Source organism: Miniopterus schreibersii (genome assembly GCF_964146895.1).
Source record: "Miniopterus schreibersii genome assembly, chromosome: 8".
Taxonomy (NCBI): Eukaryota; Metazoa; Chordata; class Mammalia; order Chiroptera; family Miniopteridae; genus Miniopterus; species Miniopterus schreibersii.
In genome coordinates, this window is record NC_138109.1 from 54,776,006 (window position 1) to 54,792,733 (window position 16,728).

Sequence of the window (16,728 nt, forward strand, 5' to 3'; positions counted from 1 at the left end):
CCTGAATCTGGGGAAAAGAAGTACTACTATTTTCCATTTGCCCATACTATTCCATTTGCTTTTGAATTTTTACATTATTTCCATATTTTTCCCTTTCAGAGGTTTAGAGAGCCTAGAAAATATTTAAATAAAGAATCTTATATATTCTTAAAAATAAGTTTGCCTGTAGGTATATGAGATGGCTTGATTTATTCAGAAAATTTCTAGAAACTTTCCTGTCCATTTCTACAACAGTGTATAACTTTCAACCACCTTCAAAGAGTCACTTCAAAATACCAGGAATGACTACATATTCTGATCCGTCTGCTTTAGGATTCTGTTATCCTACATGATATCATGTGAAAAACAAAAAATTTAACCAATTATATTTCTGTCAACTAAGCATTCTTATTTTACTCATTTAATTTTCTACAATAGCTACTTTTCAAAAACCGTGGTTACAGTTAGCCCTTAAAATGCTCTTAGGAGACTATAGATCACAATCTTTTAAAAAGTATTAGTTCTAATAACTGGTTAGATGAGTCTTGAAATCATTTGCTGTGTGTAAACTACTATTAAAAAAGGGTACAAATCAGATTTTTGAAAAACACTTCACAAATAAATCAGAATTTGATGATTAAAGAAATATCTCCCCTAAAATGTCTACAGAATGTAATTTTAAAATAACCTCTATAAAAGACATTACCATGCATTTAATCCTGAAAGTTAGATTTAGAAAGTGACTGTACTAAATTTATATATTATACTAAGGATCTTGGCCTGGATATAAATAGATTTCAAATATTTAGATTATGTGGCTACAAATACTGCTCCTCTATAAAAATCATGTTATAAAACTAACAAAATTAAACTCTTTGAAAAGATGTAATTGATGTTGTGAATCTATTATAGTAATTGCATTTTATCTTGAGACATCAAAATAATTTTAGAAAAAGACCTACTGGTTCACCTCGAGACCCAGGAGGTCCTAGGACTGTGTTGTCTTCTCCTGGATAACCCTATAATGAAGATAATGATTTATAAAAGGAGTTAATAAAATAACCCTCAAGAGAAACAAAAGAAAAAATAAACATATGGGACTACATCAAACTAAAAAGCTTCTGCACAGCAAAAGAAAACAGCCTCAAAATACAAAGGAACCCCATGGTCTGGGAAAACATATTTGCCAAGGATGTATCTGATAAGGGGCTAATTTCCAAAGTGTACAAAGAACTCATAGTACTCAGCAAGAGGAAGACAAACAACCCAATTAAGAAATGGGCAAAGGACCTGAATAGACACTTCTCCAAAGAGGACATATGGATGCCCAAGAGACACATGAAAAAATGCTCAATGTCGCTAATCATCAGAGAGATGCAAATTAAAAGCACAATGAGGTATCACTTCACACCTGCCAGAATGGCTGCCATCAACAAATCAACAAATGACATGTGCTGGCGAGGGTGTGGAGAAAGGGGAACCCTAGTACAGTGCCGGTGGGAATGCAGACTGGTGCAGCCACTATGGAAAACAGTATGGAGGTTCCTCAAAAAATTAGAAATGAAGCTGCCTTTTAACCCAGTGATTCCACTCCTAGGAATGTATCCTAAGAATCCTGAAACATTAATCAGAATGAATATATGTACCCCGATGTTCAGAGCAGCACAATTAGCTAGTTTACAATAGCTAAGATCTGGAAACAGCCCAAGTGCCCATCAGTAGATGAGTGGATAAAAAAGCTGTGGGACATTTACACCATGGAATACTATGCGGCTGTAAAGAAGAAGAATCTTGTACCCTTTGGGACAGTATGGATGGACCTGGAGAATATTATGCTAAGTGAAATAAGCCAGGCATCGAAAAACAAACATCACATGATCTCGCTTATACGTGGAATCTAAAGTACTTAAAAAACTGATGAACAGAATAGATTCAATGACACGAAAGCATAGATGAGACTGATGAATGTCAGGGGGATGGAGGAGGGTGGGCGGGTGGAGGGGGAGAGAGTCACCAAAGAATTTATATGCATATATGCACAACCCAAGGACATGAACAATGGTGGGGAGAGGGACTGGGGAGGGGGAAGGAATGGGGTGGAATGGGTCATTGGGGAGAAAAAGGGACATCTGTAATATTTTAAACAAAATAAAATCTAAAATAAAAAACCCTCAAAATATACAGCCTATTATTTTATAACATGTTAAGAAATATACAATCTGGTTTTGTCTTTTTAAAATAGAAAACTTTTACCTACAAAATTTAGCATATGATATTTTATACACAGCTGTAATTCATATGTGGTTCTCCATGAAAGTGTCAATCTGCTTTAATTACATAAAAAGTAGCTTAAGAATTTTCTCAGTGTAAGGTTTCCAATGATGTTACAAATTCTTAACTCATAAAACATTTTACTATAAAGGTACTATGGTTAGTCTTTTAATCCAATGTCTCCCAATCTCTTTCAATAAGAACTTAATATTAATTTTACAAAGCTTTACAGATTGCAAATACTTTAACGTGTATTATTTCACTTCAATCTTGAAATAATCTATGGAAGACATTTTAACGATTTATTGAAATTTTCACCCCTTGTTATTTCTTTATTTTTTTTCTAGAATTTGCAATACTTCTCAAATTGAGAAGGGTTTCTTTTATTCTTTGAAACTGTCTCCATGCATACTTTCAGAAAGAACACGTGAATTCAATGTTTAACTTTAGGATTAAAAAGTCAATATACACATACACACACCTTTTCTCCTTTGGGTCCCGGCAACCCAGAAAGTCCTGGTTGACCTTGATGGCCCTAAGGAAAGAACAAGAGAGTAGACATTCTTGATATCATTTGTACATGCTCTATCTAATACCATCAGGGCCACGCCATTAGATATTGCATTATTTTGAAAGAAAAATAGGATTCACACTATAGGGGGATGAGGCTTAATATGTTAAAAAGGTTTATCAAGGGGATTTCATCTTAATTTGTATATTTGGGATAACATCTTTATATAAATGTTTTTATGCAAATACATACTTTATTATTTTCAATGAGAATTGCTTACTCTATATCCTGGAATTCCTGGTTCTCCATCAGGTCCCATTAATCCTAAATGTCCCTAAAAAACAAAGTAAATATTAGAAAGAAAATAGAGAATTGTTTAAATCATTAAACTTGTATTCCAATTTAAAATTTAGATTTTTCACGGTACAAAATTCTACCTAATCTGAAATGGGAAAACAAAAAGTCACACTCTAACTTTTACCTTATTTTTCTTCTGAGTCACAAAAGTCCCACAGAAAATGTCTCTTTGGCTTACTTCAGGTATAAACATCCTTAATCATATTAAGAGAAATGCTTCCAGCTGTCAGAATCCTATAGGTTTCTAGCAAATTCTTGGAAATGTAGTTAGTATTTGTTAAATTTTGGTAGATGCGCTTCACTGAATATTAGAGATTGAAGTCTGCTAGTTTTTGATACTGTCACAATGGGATCGGGGAACTCAGAATTCATTGACAGTTTCAGATGTTTTGATGAACAGTTTTACCTCTGGTCAAAGTTGTTAAAATAGAAATGGTTAAAAACTGTGTGCAATAATCACCCTATGATTCCTCTTATTATCAATATTTTACAAATGAGTAAACCACATAAATTAAAGGCTAATCAATAAATGCTTTTAAACTACTGAAAAGATAGCTCAGACAACTAAAAAAAAAAAAAAAGTAAAAATAATGATCCAAAAAATGTCCTAGCTTTTATATTAAAAAGTTTCCACATCAACTCTCTTATTTGAGTCTCAAAATAAATAGGAGATTAGTAAAATTAAGTCACAGAATGGGTATGTGACTAGCCAAATATTACACTAATCGGAAGTTCTTATCAATGTAATAGGATAATAAATAAGAGGAAGTGATATGAGTATTTACTTAAAAAGCCCAAGAGAATCACTTAAATTAATTAGAGTGAATATAAAATCAAAATGTAAAAATAGATTTCTTACATAGCACCAATAAGATGTAATAAAAGTATTACATTAAAAATAATAAAATCCATAAGAAACTAACAATAACCTAACAAGAAAGGTATAAGAACAGAGATAAAATAACAAACTATTACTGAAGGGCATACAGTATAAGAAGATACGAGTAATGAAAATATACATGGTGTTTTTCTATTGAAAGATTCAATATTGAAGGAACTTGAGCTGATTTTAAAGTTTACATGAAGGAGGAAATCAAACTTTTCAGAAAAATGAGTTATGGAGTATTTGCCCTTACAGATCACAAAAGATGCTGTAATAGTTTAATAATTTTAATAATGTGGTATTGACCTCCAAATGGAGTAATGATTGAGAGAAATAGAAAGAATAAAAGCAGACTAATGAATATATGAGAGTTTAGTTTATGGAAAAGGGTAGCATTTCAGAAAAGTGGGAAACTGACTGCTTGCTTATTAAATGGTGTTGAGACATTTGGCTATCAATTTGAACAAAAGAAAATTAGACCTTTATAATTAATATCATAGCAAAAATAAACTCCATATGCTTTAAAGAGTCAAGGGTAAAAATAAAGCTATAAAAGTATTACAAGAAGGATATGGAAGAATATTTGTATATACTTTAGGTCGGGAAGGTGTTTATAACAAATCAAATAAAACCTAGAACTGTACAGGAAAAGACTGACAAATAGGACTACGTGATAATTAAAATCTTCTATACATCAAAAGATACAATAAACAGTATTAAAAGGTAAATGACAGAAAGGGAAATATATTCGTAATATATTTTGCAGCATATTTAATAAAATATATCTAAAATACACAAGCAGCTATTGCAAATCAGTAAGAAAAAGACAGTAACCTAACAGAAAAACATGTATAGTGCATATGAATAGGCAACGTCTAGAGAAAAAAATACAAATTACTTAGCTGCAATCAGGGAAAAGTAAATAGAAAAAAATACAATATTTTACTTAAACTGTCAAACATTGAAAGGATTAACCTGAAGTATTGGTGATAAAAGTGCAAATTTGTAGAAACCTCTTGGGAAGGTAGTTTGAGAATGCGCCAAAATTCAAAAAGTGAATATCCTTTATAGAGAAAATCAAAGTAGAAGCATACTTTAAAGGTGATACTCTCTGAAAAATAACTCTTATGTTTATTAAAAGTTAACATTATATAATGTTTTTGAATGCATAAGTCAAAGATAGAAATATATTAGTAATTCAAAAAAAAGAGTAAGGAAAAGAGGCCTGGAGTAGTTAGATGGCAGTAAGGGATGGAATACTTAAATGAGCCTGATGCAAACCTTCCTCAAACAGATGAATTATGCAATGTTCTCCAGAAGGCCTTGGTGAAAAGTATAGCATTTGTGACATTTAAATGGAGTGTGGGAAATACACATCCATTTTGTAAATAAGCTTATGAAACAGTGAAAAGACTGGGCTGGATTACCTCTTAAGTAGCCTGCATCTCTCATGCTGTGACTTTTTGAACAGGTCCCAGTGCATTAGCAACATAAATTTGCTACTACAGGCTCAGAAGTATCATGCTACCCTTGTTTCCAACATTGTGTAAAGTTCATGCAAAAGGTTAAATATTATTACACATTATGGAGATTTATCACAGTAGTTAGAAAAACTATCTCTAGGTAAGCTCACGGAGTCCCAGCATATAAAGAAAACCCATTTTTGAGTAAACCTAATTTTCAAAGCAATTTGTCAGCCATGACAGCAGTTTTATATAGACGTTAAATCTTGATATTAAGTGCAAGGCATATAAACTTTCCTACTTAGGTTAAGAGTTATAATCTGATATTTTTAAACTTCATTTCATATTTTATTTCCATTTTAAGTTTTTTTCCCTTTCCTTTTTCATGTCCAGAAACCACTAAGCCATTTTAAGTACTGTGGAATGCTTACAATTCTCCACATCCCAAGGAGGTAGATTATTTTCAATGGAACTATTGCTTTTTCTGTAAAATTAATCAAGGAGCAAAGCTTTAAGGACATGGATACATTTCTTTTCCATCCACAGTGAACTTAGTTCTGGAAACAAATCAAATACTAACCACAGCACCTCTGGTTCCTCTGGCACCTTTAGGACCACTTTCCCCAATCTGCCCAGGAGCGCCTCTGCTTCCAATTTCTCCTATGGATCCTATTTGTCCTTTATCACCCTGTGGATGTCATTAATAAGAGGAAAAAGTAAGGAACAACAAATTTATACTTAGATTAATTAACTATATCATATACCTAAATGACTCCAGATGATATTCTGCAAGCGAAATTCTATAAATAGTAACTTTGCCTTAACTTATAGTACTACGGACCACCACCAATGATAACATACCATCACAAAATAGGTTATCTTAAAAATATAATTAAAAGTCATTTTAGAAAAAGAACTTAAAAAATTATTTTGGTCACACAAGCAGGGGAGACCTGGTGCTCATGCTGAGTTACAAATAACCAAGTTTTTTATTTTGAAACTTGTGTATGTATGTATTTATTATCATGAGAAAATATAGGCCCTATTGAGAAGCCTGTTGCTGCAGAGAACCAACACCACAAAGATCTGTTTAATGCAAAAAGGCTTTAGTTCACAGTTCTGTACAGTATATTGAGGACCATCACTCACTGGTTTGGAGTTGGCCTTTAAAAATCTGTACCAGTTTCACCCGGCCAGTGTGGCTCAGTGGTTGAGTGCCAACCTAGGAACCAAGAGGTCACGGTTCGATCCCCATCAGGGCACAGGCCTGGGCTGCGGGCTCGATCCCAGGAAGGGCTGCAGGAGGTGGCCCGTCAGTGATGTTTCTATCTTTCTATCCTTTCCCTTCCTCTCTCTCAAAATCAATAACACATATTCAAAAGCATCTGCAACAGTGCTGTATCATTTTACATCCTTCTAAAAACTGTTATCTTCTGTTTTCCATTGGGCTGACTGATCATTCTCTAGCACCAAAATATAGCTCCTCTTAAACAACATTAAGTGATATAACTCACTTTATGAATGTGGGAACCAACCTGTTCTATTACTGATATTCAAGTACAAACAAAGGACAACTGGGATCATAGTGAGAAAATTTTTAGTATTCATAATAATTTACAGGCTTTCCCAAGGGTAAAGGTTGTTCTAAGGACCTGCACTGTCCCACGACTAATGTTGATTTTAGGCATAAAATTATGTATGCTGAAAAGAGACTTTACTATTTATGAGAAAGAATGGCTCTAAAATTCACCTAATTCATTTTTCTTTATCTTTTATTACCCTTATATTGCCCCCAAATTATGAGAAAGATGGACTAGGTGTATATTAGCAGAAATGATAAAATTGGACTTTGGGAACTAGAATATAATGAGATTTGAAGTTAATTATAGTAAAAATGTTTAGAACTGATGTAGTACAATGGAAGAATCATTGCGATGTCTCACCAATACTTGAATAAATTATTGAACCCAAATAAAGATGAATTTTCAGCTATGGTATACTAAAGTTTTACAAATATGTCACTTTTTAAATAAAATATAACAGGAGCAAATAAAACATTCTTGATTTGTTTTTCTTAGTTAATACAAGAAAAAAAATAAAATCAATTATTAACCTTTTCAATGAAAACACACACATACATTAATAACCCAGATATAATTCTAATCATATTCCTTTCTCTTAGACATTTTACTGAAGCTGTTACTAATGGGACAAATGGTATAGTATTTTCCTTTATTCTCTTTTCTGGCTTATAGTCTACTAAAGAATTTCTGGCAAACAGGAGGAGGAAAGGCAAAGATCTCTTTAGAAATTACAAAGTGGAAAATTTGCCTTCAAATAATTAAGGTAATAAGTACTCCTAAGAGGAATTAAATATTAATTTATACAAATATCCCTTTTTAAGGTAAATTTATAGTCTTTATTGCTTTATATATAGTGCAAATAAAAACACCACAGCATTCTATGGGGCTCTGGGCACATCAGAGGAAAGAAAACCAGTATAAAATGATGTTAAAAAAAAAAAATTACCTTTTTTCCTGCATGACCTCTTTGTCCTGGAATTCCCACAATTCCTTCGGGTCCCTGAATATTTAATATAAAAAAGTAAATAAATTGTTAAAAAAAAGTACCAGATGGAATGTTTAAATACTTATATTACATAATCACGGAATTGAAAACTAAGTAAAAACGAAGTTACTTTTTCACAATATTATGTTTGTATAATCATTTAAAAAGAGGTCATGATGACTTAGAGGCACAGCTGTTACTAGTGAGTAAAACTGACATATACAGACTGGCCAAGATAGACAAAATTAAACAGTAATTTATTTATTAGAGGAAGAAAATTGCTTGGTTTCAGTATACCCATTCTGATTAGCGAGAATATAAAGTAAATCCAAATGCATCCATTTCAGTATTTCTATGAGGTACCGTGGGTTCGACATCTTGTTGAATGTATAGGGTTACAAAACATATCTAATCATGGTCAAGGGGAACTCAAAATTTCATTGGAGTAGAGGACTAAAGAGATATTCTTTGATCTGTATGGTGAAAAGGGAGGGAAATACACAGGGAAAGGAGGTAGTCATATTAAACTGTTTAAAATAATATTTTCATTTCAATCTACTTTGTTTAGAGAAAAGTAGACTAAAAGTTCAACATACACTTTTACGTTTAGTAAAAAGTAAAACATTTTAGAAGTCATGTGAATTTGCAGGTCAGCAATGGTTAGGCTTAAATAAGATCCACAGGAAGCCAGGTTGCGAGCCCTAAAATGGCTAATAATTAATCACAGCATTCCTTGCATCAGTTGGAAATGAAAACGGAAATCTCAAACTTGTCCCAAAGCTTGGCAAACTGCAAAAATGATGTAGACAAGAAATAAATTGTGGTTTACCACTGTGCTATGTAGGCTCTTGATAAATATTTGTTGAACGAGTAAACAGATACCTAAGGAAGTGACTCATGCCTTTCGCTCCTGAACAAATGCTCTTCTAGCCTCAGAAAGTCACTGATTGAGAGGCCAAAGCCGTTAAGTTCTATTGCTGTAGTTCTAGCTGCATCCAGAGGTTGAAATTATAGTTGCGTTAACCTGAGTTCTTTGTGGCTAATATAAACTTCTAAAAAGAGGCTGATCAACGGTCACAGAGGTTAATGGTGTGAGCTTTTAAAAGTGAGTGCTTCAGTTTCATATTCTGGCTCTGTCACCTAACAGCTATATGACCATAGATAATTTAACTTCTAAAGGTCTCAGTTTCCTGTTATATAAAAGGCATATACTACTACTTGTTCAAAGGGTTACTAATATTAAATGAGATGATGCATGTAAAGCTTAGAAAGAACTAGACTAATACCAAAGAGCTCAATAATGTAGCTACTCTGAACCTTTTGCACATATTTGAAGAATTCATTATGTGTGAGAAAAGAGGCTGCCTGTATTCTGTATTACATTTTCATCTTTCATTATTATGAGAAAGGTCTTCCCTGGTTCTTTTGTTCACTTTTTTCTCTCTTCAAAGATAGGTTGCTTTTCTTTTTCCTTTTTTGGAGGGGTTATTAAGCTTCCACTGATATTAGGTTGGTTCATTTTAGTGCCTGTTCTGAAATACTTAAGTAATATTTTGCAAAATGTTGCCTTTTAAAAGTTAACATGACTGCAACCCTTTTGTGTATTTAGAGGATTGCAGGGCAGGCTAGAAAAATAGCAACATTTTCTACAATGTGCATGTTTTAATGGCTTTCTTCAATAATTACAAAAATGAGAATGCTTTTATGTAAATGTGACATTGAAAGAGAATAGTTGACTCAATGTTCAACCTACTCATAAAATAGAGGCAGGAGTTGGGATTTCCTACTGATTATTTAAAGCTTTGCTTGAGTAGCTGTATTGTCTCAGAAGTAGCACATCACATCTATTTTTAACTACTTTATTGAAATATAATTAGTGTGCCATATTATGTATCCATATAAAGTGTAAAATTCAATGGTTTTTAGTATATTCAGAGTTCTGCAACCATCGCCACAATCAATCTTAGAACATTTTTAGCACCCTCAAAAGAGAACTTGTTATTTTCTGTTTCTTGTTTGTTTTTAATAACCATGCTAGTGGATGGAAAATGGCATCTCATTGTGGTTTTATTTGCATAATGAAGAATGTTGAGCATTTTTTCATGTGCTTATTGGCCAACTGTATATCTTCTTTAGGGAAATATCTGTTTAAATACTTTGCTCATTTTTCAATTGGGTTATTTGTCTTTGTATTATTGAGTTGTAAGAGTTCTTTATATATTCTGGATACAAGTCCCTTATATTTATGATTTGCAGATATTTTATCCCATTCCATGGAAGTCTTTTCACTGTCTTGATGGTGTTCTTCGAAGCATAAAACTATTGATTTTAATGAAGTACAATATATCTTTTTTTTTTTGTCACTTGTACTTTTGGTGTTATCTAAGAAAACTTTGCATAATCCAAGGTCATGAAGATTTATTCCTATGTTTCCTTCCAAGACATTTATAGTTTTAGCTCTTACATTTAACTCTGCGACCCATTTTGAATTAATTTTTGAAGTAGTGTAAGTAAGGGTCCAACTTAATTTTTTTGCATGCAAGAATCCAGTTGTTTTGCAGCTCCATTTGTTCAAAAGACCATTCTTTCCTCATTAAACTGCCTTGGTACATAACGTGCTTTTGTAACTCAAATGAATTTTGTTCTATTTATTTCCTGGAACTTCTTTTATCCCTTGAGATAGCCAGTAACACTAGCTATTATTAAACAAAGTTTAGAAGTTATAGAGTGATTCTCTTCAAAGACTATGTTCCTCTTCTGCTTGAAATCTTTCAATGGCATCTCACTACACATTGAATAAAGCCCAAACTTCTTACCATGGTTTAAAAAATCCTTCACGATCTGCTTCTTATTTCTTCAAGCTCATCTCAAACAACTTTTCAGTACTTACTGTGCTGCAGCTGTAATAACTTCCTTTAGTTTTACAAAAATACCTACCTCATTCCCACCTCCACATCTTAGCTTTTTTTATTCCATCAACCTTGAAGGATCTCCCAAAGTGCTTTGCGTGACTGATTCCTTTTCATTTTTCATGTCTCAACGTAATCTTCCCTTATCCAAAGAAGGCTTCTCTCATTGCCCTAGTGGAAATAGGCTTCTCTACTTTTAACTAGTTGGCTTCCCTTCCTTTAACCAGTTACTCTTTTTCATCACCCTGTTTATTTCCGTCGTTGCATTTATCACAACCTGCAATGATCTTGTCTATTATTAGATTTCTCCACAATATTATAAAATCTGAGATCAGGATCTTGCTAATCTTATTCCTCTGGATATTCACAATGCTTATCAGCAGAGTTCTAGGTTCATATAAGGCATTCATAAACTTTGTTTTCAACTAACGAATAAACAAGTATATTTAATAGAGTCACAGCCTACAAGGCTAATAAAAAAATTAGAAACACCTAAGCGAATGCTTTTTTTTTTAAAGCTACAAAACCTTTTCTTCCAAAAAAAAACCTAAACAGAAGCTAATATGTTAAACATATTCAAGGATCTTTTAGGACTCGAGTAGGAATAGAAGGAACAGGAGCCCATTCAGCATCCTCCCTGTGCCAATTATCTTGGCAGGTTCTGCATAGTGCCAGCCTCTTATTATGTAATGAGTAAACTGAGAAAGTAAAGAATGATTCGCCCAACACTGCACAGTTCTTTAGTGGTAGAGCAGGGGTTTGAACGATTCTTGCATAGTGGCCATTGCAGGGTTCTTCCTATTTCTGAGTTGTTTTATGGAACAGTTGTTCAAAACAAACAAGCCTAAGACTAAAGTCGTAAGAATCTTTCAGAAGTTAAAGATTTAGATTATCCTTTCCTCCTTATTGACACTGACCTCATATTTCCTCATATTGACAATGACCTGATTATTTTTGGGGTTTCCAAGGAAAGTATCAGAAACAAGAGTCATGTAAACCTTACCATTCTCATAACCATTGACATTCCTCTCATCTTTCTGACTTCATTTTAAAGATCTTATTAAAAAGGCTTCTTAGAAAAGGTTGCTTTATTTTGTTTCATCTACCCTTAAGATAGCCACCTCTGCCTAGCATCATACACTTTAAACAGACAGGAAAAATCACACTTCAATAAATCCAACCGAGTTCTGTCCTAAAGGAATAAAACAAGACAATTTCATTTTTATACATTCAATTTTGGAGTCCACAGCTTCACATCTGTTTAGATCTTTGATACCAAAGAGATAGATTTTTTTTCTAGAAATGGATGACAGACCATAAGTTAGGCAGATGTTTCTTCTCAGATGCTTCCAAACTCTTTTCTCATACTGAGTTATGCATTTAGGCAACTGAACATTTTAGCACAGAATTCAAGCATAAAATACACAATTTTTTTCTTCTGTTCAAAGAAGTCTGTATCTTAGATTTGGGTATTTGTTACTGATGCCTTCCTTGCCTTATTTTCTAACCTGGATCTCATTTCCCAATCTTCTAGAAAGTAAGAAGAGTATCTCTACTTAAAAAAGTTTAATTTCTCTTTCTTACTTTCTTGTTTAATTTTTAAGAATTTAATGTAGCATCTTTGTGACACTGCCTAAGGAAAAGTTTTTAAGAGTGAAAAAAATAAATCCAACATCAGGTTGTCTGATTAAGCAATAGTTCCCTGGATCATAAAATTCTTTTGAAAAAAATATGCAATGGTATTTTTACTGAGTTTATGAGCTGAAAGGCATTTAAAATTCCAAGGAGAACAACAAAAAGAATAAAAAAGAAACACACATGTGTTGTTACTAAAAAAAGACACCAAAGATGTGTACAAGGCAGGATTATTCCTGGGAAAAATTATGAAGCAGATGAAATCTGTATTCATCATTTTTCCATGCCTTGTTCTGAGCCCTCTTTTCATCTGTTCTGCCCATCACCAGCTGCCACACTGTGTCATCCCTACCTGAGATTTCTGCTGTTATTCTATGGCATGACTAGGCCTTCCTTTTTCTTAGTTATGTTCCCCTCCACAGCAACTTTTAGGTTTCTGATAGGGAAATAGACCAGTTGAGTGAAAAAAAATCCATGATAAAGTACTAATAACTGTTAATGAATTTCTTGTATAAAAATAAATTTGATAAGAATTCTCAGAAGGATAACCACATCTTCTCTGCACTTATTACTTGGCTTCTCTGTGAGTCTAGCCCTAATGAATGCTCTTAAAAAGATAAAAATTATCAAGAACCCAAGAAAGGCAAAATATAAGCCCAAGGCTGTATATCTCATGGAGAAGTGTGACTTAGAGACACAGAAATCAGAAAATAAAAGAACTAGGGCCAGCTCTGCCATCTACTATATTATCTTGTATAAGCCTCTTAGCTTTTTCTGAGTCTGTTTTTCACTTGTAAAATGGGGACTAATAAAGCATCTATAGGTTACTGGAAGGATTTTATAACAGAATATAAATTAAATTATATCACTCAGTGTCTGAATCATTGGTGTCTAAGGTAATTTTTGGGGGGGATCCCAAATGCCTTGTATTTATTGTAGAGGAACACCCATCAAAGTTTTCCAGGACTGGGAGGGCAGGACAACAGAGAAGTGGGTATTTGGCTATTTCTGCAAAACTGGGGTGGAGGGGACTCAATTTTCCAACACTCAAAAGCAGGTAATGCTTCTGGTTCACCCTCAATCTTCAAATGTCACTTTAAAATATGCTGGTTCAAGTATCTATTATTTTGAGGAATAGGTGATATATACTACCTACCAAGACCGAACCAGGAAGAAACAGAAAATCTGAATAGACCAGTAACATATAAGAAGATTGAATCAGTAATAAAAAACCTCCCAACAATCACCCCCCCCACCCAGGTTTCACTGATGAATTCTAACATTTAAAGAAGAATTAATGCTAATCTTTCTTAAACTGTTTCAAAATTTTGAAGAGGAGGAAATAGACACAAGCTCATGTTATGAGGCCAGCACTACCTGATACCAAAACTAGACAAGGGTGCAAAAAAAATTTATTTTTTTTTGTAGGCCAGTATCCCTGATTAATGGATGCAAAAATTCTCAACAAAATATTAGCAGCCCTCATTCAACAATATAGTTGACCCTTGAAAAACACTCATTTGAACTGCGAGGGTCCACTTACATGTGGATTTTAAAAAAATATATACAGTTGGTCTTCTATACCCTTGATTTTGCATCTGTGGATTCTACCAACTATGGGTCAAAAACAGTATTTTAGGTCCATGGTTGGGAATCCACAGATGCAGAGGGCTTATTATGCATTGTTCTATGTCATTTTATATAAGGTTTACTTGAGCACCCACAGATGGGTGTGTGTCTGTGTGTGTGTGTGGGGGGGGGGGTTCCTGGAACCAATCCCCTGTGGATACTGAAGGATTGTAATTAAATTTGGGGGGAGTGAAAAGTTATATGTGAATTTTGAACTGCATGGGGAGGGGCATCAGTGCCTCTAACCCCTGGATTGTTCAAGGGTCAACTTTATATTACAAGGATCATACATCATGATAAAGTGGGATTTATTTCAGGGATGCAATGATGATTTGACATCCACAAATAAATCATTGTGATACACCACATTCATAGAATTAAAGATAAAAACCACATAATCAATGGATGCAGAAAAAGTATTTGACAAAATTCAATGACCTTTCATTATAAAAACTCTTAACAAACTGGGTATCAAAGAAATATAATAAAGGCCATATATGACAAACCCACAGCTAACATCACACTCAAAAGTGAAAGGCTGAAAGCTTTTCCTCTAAGATTAGGAACAAGACAAGAGTGCTGCCCTGCTGGGCATGGCTCAGTGGTTGAGCATCGACCTAGGATCCAGAAGATCGGGATTTGATTTCCGGTCAGGGCACATGCCTAGGTTGTGGCTAGATCCCCAGTCGGGGGTGTGCAGGAGGCAGCCAATCAATGACGATCTTCTCATCATTGATGTTTCTATCTCTCTCTCCCCCTCTCCTTTCCCCTCTCTGAAATCAATAAAAGATATATTAAAAAAAAAAAAAAAGACAAGAATGCCCACTCTCACCACTCCTAGTCAACATGGTACTAGAAGTCCTTTTTCATGCCAGAGCAATTAGGCATGAAAAAGAAGTAAAAGTCATCTAAATCAGAAAGGAAAAAAAACTATCCCTGTTTGCTGATGAGATGATCTTAATATATAGAAAACCTTAAGGACTTCACTATAAAAACTGTTAGAATTAATAAAGAATTTCAGTAAAGTTTCAGGATAAAAAAATCAAACTACAAAACCCCATCACACTTTTACACACTAACAATAAATTACCTGAAAAAGAAATAAAACAATCCCATTTAAAATAGCATCAAAAACAATAAAATACTTAGGAATAAATATAACCAAGGAGGTGAAATATCTGTACACAGAAAATTATAAGACATTGATAAAAGAAATTGAAGAAGATACAAATAAGTGTAAAGAGATATCATGTTCATAAAAAATGGACATTGTTAAAATGTCCATATGACCCAAAGCATCTATAGATTCAATATAATCCCTATCAAGATTCCAATAGCATGTTTACAGAAATAGAAAAAAAATCTTAAAATTCACATGAAACCACAAAAGACTTCCAGAAGCCAAAACAATCTTGAGAGAGAACAAAGCTGGAGACAGCACACTTCTTAATTTCAAATTATATCAATACAAAACTATATTAATCAAAACAGCATGGTACTGGCATTAAAACAGACATAAATCAATGGAAAAGAATCAACAGCCCAGATATATGACCAACTAATATTTTAAAAATATGATATATATGTGTATACACATATACATACATATATGGTTTTTATATAGAATGGAATATTATTCAGCTATACAAAGAAGGAAATTCTGCCATTTGTGACAACATGGATGGGCCTTGAATGCATTATGCTATGTGAAATAAGTCATATAGAGAAAGACAAATACTGAATGATCTCATGTACAGTATTATCTAAAAAACTGAGCTCACAGAAACAGAGTGGATTGGTGGTTGCCAGGGACATAGAGTGGGGGAAATGGGTGGAGGCAGTCAGAGGGTACAAAGTTCCAGTTATAAGATGAATAAGTTCTGGGGATCTAATGTACAGCATGGTGACTATAGTTAACAATAGTGTATTGTATAGTTGAAAGTCGCTAGGAGAAAATCTTAAAAATTCCCACCACACATAAAAAAGGTAACTATGCTCAGTGGTGAATGTGTTAACTAACCTTATTATGATGATCACTTAGCAATATATACATATATATCAAATCATAGTGTTGTACACCTTAAACTTACATGTTATAAGTGAATTCTATCTCAATAAAGTGCGAGAAAAAAAAAGTTCAGTGGCTTGTGTGACACATGAAAACTGTCTTTCCTCCTTGGATGTTAGATAGGTTGACCATCACCCTGGTTTGTCACTCTCTCAAACCACAGTTCTATACCTCCAGTTTATTCAGGGCACACATAAGGGGGTCAGAATGTGTGTGTGTGTGTGTGTGTGTGTGTGTGTGTATACACACAGGGGACTGAGTTTGCTGAGTATTTGGAAACGAACCCAGCAGTACTCACCCGAGGGCCCGTTAGACCTGGTCTACCCAAGGGCCCTGCAGCCCCTGGCCAGCCCATCTCCCCGTTTTCTCCATGCTCTCCAGGAAGTCCCCTTCCTCCTGGGTTCCCCTGTGACCCAGGAAAAATTGTGAGGAAGAGAAATTAGTGAAATAAGTAT

At 33.9% G+C, this 16,728-nt stretch overlaps 1 protein-coding gene across 1 annotated transcript in view; it reads right to left on the reverse strand.

Annotated features, from left to right (window-relative positions):
- COL24A1 (collagen type XXIV alpha 1 chain) overlaps positions 1-16,728 on the reverse strand; it is a 250,825-nt gene that overhangs the window by 63,749 nt on the left and 170,348 nt on the right. Inside the window, exons 38-43 of the mRNA XM_081145974.1 lie at positions 16,572-16,679; positions 7,994-8,047; positions 6,045-6,152; positions 3,042-3,095; positions 2,732-2,785; positions 942-998 (exon numbers count right to left, since the gene is read on the reverse strand). Of these exons, the coding sequence (XP_081002100.1) occupies positions 942-998; positions 2,732-2,785; positions 3,042-3,095; positions 6,045-6,152; positions 7,994-8,047; positions 16,572-16,679 (435 nt within the window). The remainder of the gene's footprint in view (positions 1-941; positions 999-2,731; positions 2,786-3,041; positions 3,096-6,044; positions 6,153-7,993; positions 8,048-16,571; positions 16,680-16,728) is intronic.